At 33.6% G+C, this 8,931-nt stretch overlaps 1 protein-coding gene across 1 annotated transcript; it reads left to right on the forward strand.

Moving 5' to 3' along the window:
- Positions 1-4,266: 4,266 nt before the first annotated feature.
- LOC133675054 (NAP1-related protein 2-like) lies at positions 4,267-8,016 on the forward strand. Its single transcript, XM_062096323.1, has 10 exons — positions 4,267-4,586; positions 5,061-5,183; positions 5,299-5,349; positions 5,467-5,538; positions 5,688-5,801; positions 5,888-5,949; positions 6,453-6,513; positions 6,640-6,696; positions 6,790-6,834; positions 7,617-8,016. Exons 1-10 carry the CDS (start codon positions 4,458-4,460, stop codon positions 7,713-7,715), a joined length of 813 nt encoding a protein of 270 aa, XP_061952307.1. The 5' UTR covers positions 4,267-4,457; the 3' UTR covers positions 7,716-8,016.
- The last annotated feature ends 915 nt before the right edge of the window (positions 8,017-8,931 follow it).

Raw genomic sequence — 8,931 nt, forward strand, 5'->3', positions numbered from 1 at the left:
CAATGATCAAAATCTAGCATCCATTCACTTCAATTATCACTTAAACATATGAGTTTGTCAAAACGAGTTTTGGTTCAAAATTGAAACCCTAAGATTAAAATTCATTAAAAACATGTTATTGATGTAAATAAGCCCTAGATTATTTACTAATCAAGCATAAAAAAGGATTATGTGCAAACAAATGGACCAAAACTTATCTAAATCAAGAGTCTAAGGCAATGTTCTTTCCAAGAACATGAAAGACATGCCCAGACCCAACCCGACAACATGGACCTAAATTAGACCAGATACGGTCGAACAAAAGGCATATACATGTTGGAAATCATGCAATGATCAATAATCTAACATCCATTCACTTCAATTATCAAAGAATAACATGATTTTGTCAAAATGAGTTTCGGTTCAAAACTAAAACTCTAAAATTAAAATCCATTAAAAACTTGTTATTGATATAAATAAACCCTAGATTATTTATTAATAAAGTATAAAGAAGGGTTATGTGCAATGAAATGGACCAAAACTAGTATGAATAAAGGGTCTAAGACAATATTTTTTCCAAGAACATGAAGAATATGCCCAAAAACCTAACAGAAACCCAAATATTGCCCAGAATTGCCAAGCCAAAAAAAAAGGCATTTTTTGCTTCTAAAACATGATTTCTTTATCACAACATGTTACATTACTGTACACAAACATGTTTAAATCTAAAAAACTAATAAATAACATCAAAATCATGCATGAGGTAACAAATCCAAAACTACCAACTTAAACAATTTATGTAATATGAATTTAAAATTGTTTTTTCTAAACTCTAGTACAACCATAAAGAACATCCTTACTTAAACATGCATTGCTTAAGTTAAACAAAAACTAAAACTAAAACATATATATATATATATATATATATATATATAATATTATTGTATAAAAAACATTAGAAAACTTAAAAAAAAAACTTTAGCAAATAAAAAAATAGCATTAAAGAGGTGAATACAACATTATTTTTTTAGCATTCCAAATCTCTATTCTATGCTTGTAAATATAAATATATATAAAAAAAACACCTCAAGTAGGCCACAAGGACCTCCTGGTTGTCTCTGCACCCCTACCTCCTTTATCACTAAGCGGTCATTTAGGGGCCTTAGCTAGTGATCCAGGGTGTTTCCCTCTGGACGATGAAGCTTATCCCTCATCGTCTCACTGGCCGACCTTGACCCCTGTTATATTGAGGTCATATCTAGTATTCAGAGTTTGCCTCAATTTGGTAACGCTCTCGCGGCCCGCACCGAAACAGTGTTTTACCCCTAGATGTCTAGTCAACTGCTATGCCTCAACACATTTCGGGGAGAACTAGCTAGCTCTAGGTTCGAGTGGCATTTCACCCCTAACCACAACTCATTTAAAGAACTACTCTCTTTTAAGTTTTTCTATGAGAAGTTTGGCCTCTGACCAATCTACTATCATTTCAAAGCTTAATAAATCTTTTTTGTTAGGCTCCTCGACCTTTATCCTTAGGTTTCTTGTGAATATTTTCCTTTTTTTCACTTTTTTTTCACTTTTTTTTTCTTAAGGGGGTATTTATAAAGGTTTGCTATGGTTTGAGAGGTCTTGAATTCATTTCTAACCTCTTAATTTTGAGATAAATGTTGTAAACACTTAATAAGAACCCATTTAGAAACCTTTGTGTATGAATATATGAAAAGAAGGTTTGTTCTCACACAATTGTGTTTCAATCATGGTTGACTAAGTTGTTCAATTTCAAGGCCTCATCGAAGCAATTTTGACGTCATCGTCACCTAAGACCACCTGAAGTTGATAGAGGGGATTCATACCTTTCATTTGCATCAAACGTCCTTGCGCAATTTAGAGATCTGTAGCTCAATATTCATTTGTTTAAAGTTCTCGACTCGATCAGCCAAAATTGTCAAAACATAGGCCAATTTACCGAACGACATGTCACTCATATTTTCTTCATTAAGTCTGAACGATACATCATTTAAGGTTTTTAATTTGGGATTGGAAAAGTTCAATTGAGTCCCTACTATTTTAATTGCTTTTAATTTCACTCATAATTGCCTTCAAACTTTTAATTTCATGTAATTTCACCTCTGTCAAACTCAATTTCTAGCCCCTAAGTTGACCACCTTTTTTATTTTGATCCTTGGTTCTTAAATTTGTGCATTTTAACCCTCAATTGACCAACAAACTTTTAATTTCTTCAATTTGGCCCTTGAGTTAGTCAATTTCAGCCCCTACATTCACGTGTTTTTTCCAGTTTGGTCCTTAGTTTTGAATTTCTTCAAAAAAGTCCCTAATTAATCATTAAACTTTAATATTTATGCAATTAAGCCCCTGATGTAACCAAATTAACTTTTAAAAATTACAATTCAACCCCTAGACTTTAATTTCTTCCAATTAAGGTCTAAATTGACTTCAAAAATCAATGTTTGTTGCAATTAAAACCTCAATAAACTCAATTAAACCTTAAAAAATTCGAATTGAGTCCTTAAACATCTAATTTTGAATTTCCCTCCTCAAATTGAATTTTCTTTGGCAATTAATAAACGTTATTATATAATCGATAATACATTTTCAAATTTTTAAATTTACATATTTTAATCTTTCTCAACTAGTTTTTGGCAACTTCCTGGGCATTTTGCTATATTCTTACCGAAATATTTTTTTATTTTCTTCCAAACATTTTTTCATTTTTTTTTGTTTATGTGGGGCTTCAAAAATAGGTAACTATAATATTTTTTGAGTTTTTTAAATATAGAAATTGAGAAAATAAAATAAAAATAAGAAGTTCTAAATAGTGCTATCATCTTTGGTTGAAATTAGAAGGGGAAACCTTAATCTAATATCTTTTAATGTAGTTTGCATATACTCGTCTTTGCTTTAAAAGATGGTTTTAAACGTCAAATCATTGTAACTTAATTTTTTTCTTCTACATTTTCGTAGCCAAAATTATTAATCTAATATCATAGCAGCTTGTATAAAATTATTCCTCAGAAAAGATTGGAGTTTATTTTAACACTATGAATGGAGACTGATACCGAATACATACAAACTGGATGGAATTTTATAACTACCACTACCGGTGAATGGGAGGGGTAGTACTTGAGAGGAATTTAAATCTAAGGCCCCGTTTGTTTGCAGGAAAGTAGTTTCTTTTTGGAAAGTGAATTCCAGGGAAAGTGAATTCTGGGAAAGTGAATTCCGGGAAAGTATTTTCCGATGTTTGGTAGTGTAATGGAAAATAAGTTGGAAAACACTTTCCAGTGTTTGGTTATGTTATGGAAAATGAGCTGGAAAATAACTTATTAATGTTTTATTTTTTCAAGTTTATTAAAATAATGAGGAACAAATCTTACAAATTAAAAAGTTGAATGAGAATGAAATTGAAAAAAAATATAATTTCATAAATTATCTCAAATAAAATAAATAATAATCAAAATAATAGAGATCAAATCTAAAAAATTAAAAAAATGAAAGGTGAAGAAATTAAAATAATAATAATTAACATTTTATAAATTATTTCAAATAAAATAAGTAAAAATCAAAAGAATGAGGACCAAATTTGATAGATAAAAAATTTCAATAAAAAAATGATAAGAAAAAAGCAAATAGCAATTATAAAAATAAGGACCAAAATTAATATAAAAATTAAATTTTAAGAGATGAAATTAAAAAATAAATATTCAAAACAAATTATATATAACAATCAAAAGTTTGAGGATCAAATTTGATATAATTAGCAAATAATGACATTTCTAAATTTTTCACAACTTCCGGAAAGTGTTTTCCGCCCAAATTTTTCAGGAAAACACTTTCCTGAAAACCAAGCCAAATTTTCCTTTGACTGGAAAGTGTTTTCCGTTGACCAATTTTTCCAATAGCAAACAAACACAAGAAAGTTTGGAAAGTGGTTTCTCGGAAACCACTTTCCGGAAAACAAACACAGCCAAAAGGGAAAATACTTTCCTAGAAATCAAACCAAATTTTTCTTTGACTTGAAAGTGTTTTTCGTTGACCGAAAAGTGTTTCCGTTGACCAGAAAGTGTTTTCCGTTGACCAAAAAGTGTTTTCCGTTGACTAACTTTTCTAATGGCAAACAAACACAGGAAAGTTTGGAAAGTGGTTTCCCGGAAAATGAATTCCGAAAAACAAACATGGCCTAAAGTCTTGAGGCTCAAATTGATAACAGGGTGATACTTTGTTGTGCTGTCACCCATCCATTGGTTACTTACTAAACCTCTACCGCATACTCCACAGCGGATACAAACTCGCAAAACCCTAACCCTTTTGTACTCACCACTCACGGGAAAAAAGAAAAAGGAAAGGAAAGACAAGGAGCGTAAAGGCACTAGGGTTTTAGACAATCATCAGCAGCAAAAGCAAACGGTAGGGGAGAGGGAGGGAGAAAGAGAGGTTTAGGGCTTTGGGTGATAGAGAAAATGGTGGCAGACAACAAGGGTAAGAAGTTGAAGGTAGCGGAGAAAGGCGAGGAGGACAATCACCAAATCGATGAAGAACTCGTTATCTCTATCGAGAAGCTCCAGGAGATCCAAGACGATCTCGAAAAGGTTGTGTAAAAAAATGCCGATGTAAATGTTGCATGTTTGTGGTTATGCGCTTTCAGTGTCCCGTATCTTGGTATGAAATCTGAGAAATTCTTTTGGTTTGGTAGAATCCAATTACTCAGTATTCCTTACACACACTGAAATTAGACTCTCTTATTGACTTTAATTATTTGCCTATTCATTCTGGGTTTATGCTACTTCGATGCCTTGATGTGCTGATTTGTTATGCTTAAATGACTTCTTAACTTGTTTAATCCCAGTTATTGGTAGAGTCGCATAGAAATTCAGATGGGGCAATAGTATCTCTGGTTATGTGATGAAAACTTCCAGAAAATCAACAAAAACAAGAATGATAATTTTCCTCCAACTCTATAGTATTCAATCAGGAAGGGGGATTGTATGAAGCATGTTGGATATGTTGACCTTATTGCTACTTTAGACCTTGGAACTTAAACCGTGCTTTGGTTATTTTTATAGATAAATGAAGAGGCAAGCGATAAGGTCTTGGAAGTAGAGCAAAAGTATAATGAGATACGCAAGCCAGTTTATGATAAGCGGAATGAGATCATTAAATCGATTCCGGACTTCTGGTTGACTGCGGTTAGTGATCTGTTCTTATCAAAATATACAATTTGTTAACTGCTAGTATACTGTGCCCCTGCCTTCACAAAAAAAGAGTTCATCATTCCATCTAATTGTTTGTGGTTCTCTGCAGTTTCTAAGCCATCCTGCTCTTGGTACTCTTTTGAGTGAAGAGGATCAAAAGGTATGGTTTTTGTTCCTGTATGATGTGAAGATTAACTTGTGTACTTGCATTTGTTCTTTTTCCTTAACTGTCTGTATGTGTAGTAAATTTGATGCCCTTATCCTTGTGTCTGGGTAGGTATTCAAATATTTAAGTTCGCTGGAAGTGGAGGATTCAAAAGATGTCAAATCTGGTTATTCAATAACATTTGTAAGTTTATTGTCGTCCCGTGCTTGCATACTTTTTCTTGAATAACTGATTCCACTGTCTTTCCTCTGATTGAGTGGTACTCATTGATATGTGGGTTTTGCTCAATTGATTGAATAGTTCTTGATTCCAATGTTTTTTTCCCTTTACAGAACTTTGAATCCAACCCTTACTTTGAGGAGACAAAGCTTACAAAGTCGTTTTCCTTCCATGATGAAGGGACGACAGAGATAACATCTACACCAATCAACTGGAAAGAGGGCATGGTAAATTCTGTCATTTCATGACAGGTAATGTCTAAAACGTGTACTCTCTTTTGTTTATTATTTAATTGCATTTCCAAAATGTGAAGGGTCTACCAAATGGAGTCAGTCATGAAAAGAAAGGGAACAAGAGGCTTTGGGCTGATGAAAGGTTTATTTTCTCAACCTGTTTACTTTTTTTCCTGTTTTCTTACTCTAAAGCCAGTTATAATGTTATAATGGTCCTTTGCTTATCTTTAAAAATATCATCTGTTCTAGTACCAAATAATGGGAAGCATAATAAAATCTCTGTGCGGAAGCAATAACTTCATTTTTTTTCTCTCCTTAGAAACATGATTTATTGTTTGATTGTCACTTGTCATTCTGTTCATTGTCTTCCTCAACGAACCAATGATATCTTACCTTTTGATGAGTCTATGATTGGTCAACTTTGATCTTTTTTTAGTAACAATGTTATGTTATATCCTGTTTTAAGTTTCAAGTGGAATACAAGTCATGGTTGCAAGATGTTTTCTATTTTATTGTTTAACTTTATTTTCATCTTTTATGGATGTTGCCTGTTCTTTTTCCAAATCTGTTCTTTGTAATCTGAATTTACCATTCTCTTGTGTTGTGCTGTGTGCCTCACCTTCAAATTCACCTGCTTGAATGCAGCTTCTTTAGCTGGTTTGGCAACACTCAGCCAAAAGGCATGATTGATGACATGCAAGATGAGGTTAGTTGAATTTGTAGCTGACAAAGTAGTAGAGCTTTGTTCATTGGTGGTAGCATTGTGGAGTTTTATCTTCTTTACCAAATAGTTTATTGAAGCTGATACAATCCCCTGCGGAAAAAAATGCAGGTAGCAGAGATCATTAAGGAGGATTTATGGCCCAATCCACTCTCATATTTTAACACTGTAATTGATTTATTTTTTGTGCTCTTTTCTTCCCTTTCTTTCTTGAAAATGAAGCTTGAAATCAAGTGTAACTTCCCTAATTCTCCAACGTAGGATCCTGATGATGAGGACTTTGATGGGGAGGAAGGAGATGAAGAGGTAAATGATCCTATTTTATCATGTTTTGTGAATCTTATGACGTGCTTGTACTTTTTCCTTCTATTTCAGTTGAGGGCGTGATGTTTTATTGCTTAATTATTTCATTTTTGGTACTTGGAAAGTTTAGTTGATGGTTTTCTAGATTACTTGTTGGATATGAAGATATTGAAACCAAAATAGATGGAAGATGCTTGTTCTTCAGAAGTATGAACTTAATGGTGGCCTTCTTGCAAAACTTGATAGGAAATTACAACAAATTATAAGATGTTTATGGATTTGATATGTTAGTCAATTTTCAATTGCACGGGAATGAGACCTTTGACAAGATTGAAATAGCTGAAGAAATCTGAGCTGCTGGAATTTGGTGTTCCATAGTGCTTTAATGCAGGCTGACCGACTTTAGGCTTCAACAAATTCCAATTATGTAAAAAAATATAGTTGAAGCTTTTTATGATCCTGTTGAAAAGAAGTTTGCTGGTGAGATCTTATTTTCATTCTTAAGGCTTTTTTATGCCCATGCATGTTAGGGATACACTATTTGTCTTAGAAATGACGTTATTGTATTATCTTTCTTAGCTAGAAACTGTCCTTTAAGATGTTTCAAGTTTAGTTGCAGTTCTATTGACTGATTAAACGATATTATCTCCTACTTATAACAATAAAATGAAAGTTTTGTGCCATTATATTAGGCCGGCCATACTGAATGAGAAAATATGTGGGAACTAGTAATGTCTTCCAAAGTTCAACTGTTATCATATTTCCTGAGTTTTGCCTAATTGCAGGACAAGGATAGCGATGACTCTGAAGAGGATGATGATGAGCAAGAGGAAGATGATGATGACGATGAAGAAGAAGAAGATGATGATGATGCAGACAAATGATTCCCTTTACTTCAGCTTTTTACTTGTATCAGCTTTCCTGTTTTGGGCAACACCTTGTGTAAAGTAGTCTATAAGGATTGCTGGTATCATGTGCTGGGGAGGGTAACCCACACTATAACATTTTTATGGGTAGATTCCTCTACTATGGAGGCCACTGGCTGTTACCATGGTCGGTTAGTGGTCTGCTGACTTTGTTCTTGTTTCAGGGCCTTCCTTTTTTTTTTTTTTTTTTTTTTTTTTTTGTTTGGGGTTATTCTATGTTTTCCTTCCCAGAAATGCAGGTTTCTAGATGATGATGTTATGTAGGCCTTTTATAATGATTTTCTCTGCTGTGAAATTCTCCAGGTCAAACGTAGAATATCTGTGGTGTAAAGCTAATTGAATATCCCTATATGCGTTATAATGCTGTTTGAACTTCATCATTGCCATCATCAGAACTTCGTACAAAGCCTTTCCTGTTTTCTGTCATAATCTTGTGACACCCAAGTCTAGTGTTCGCAATCTGAACGAGCTTTGCAATGTTACTCTTATTTCATCATTAATTAGTGGAAGGACCAATAGGAATCTTGATCATGATTATCCTGTTTACCCAAGTTTTGCACTCCCTGGTGTTTTTGTCATGATCTTGAGGTGCTTGACAAAGATGGCAGCTTGTTATACGACTTCTAACTTGCTTGTGCCAGCAATATGGCATCCTCAAGCCTAAAAGAATCTCTTTCGAATTTCAACCTCGCTTAGCACATAAGCGCACTATCTCCCTTTGGTGAGTTGCATCTCCTTTTTTCCATCCTTTTTATGGGGAGTGAGTAACAAATCCATGGCGCCTAACGACTTGGAATCATAAGTGGTCCCTGATTTGGGGCCTGGGTTACCTCTGGTGCGTGATGAATTGGTCTCCTGCAAGCTGGTTTGTGGTGGTAGTCGACATGAATAGTGCGTCGTGATTTTGGAATTTCTTTTAGACGTTCTTTTGTTTGCAGGTTGTGGTTTTCTTTTTGGTTTGGTTAGTGAATTTAAGGGGTATTTGTGATAACGATATAAGTGTTTTTTTTTAGTATTTTTCACTTAAAAATAAATTATATCAACCCATTACAATGATTTAAAAAAAAAAAATTTAAGCAAGAAAAAATAATTAAAATTTCATAAAAAAAAAGTTACACCACACTGCTGCTCCAAACATACACCCAACCTTTTCTCGCCAGAGGGTTGACCTGTA

Source organism: Populus nigra, chromosome 16, assembly GCF_951802175.1.
Source record: "Populus nigra chromosome 16, ddPopNigr1.1, whole genome shotgun sequence".
Classification (NCBI taxonomy): Eukaryota; Viridiplantae; Streptophyta; class Magnoliopsida; order Malpighiales; family Salicaceae; genus Populus; species Populus nigra.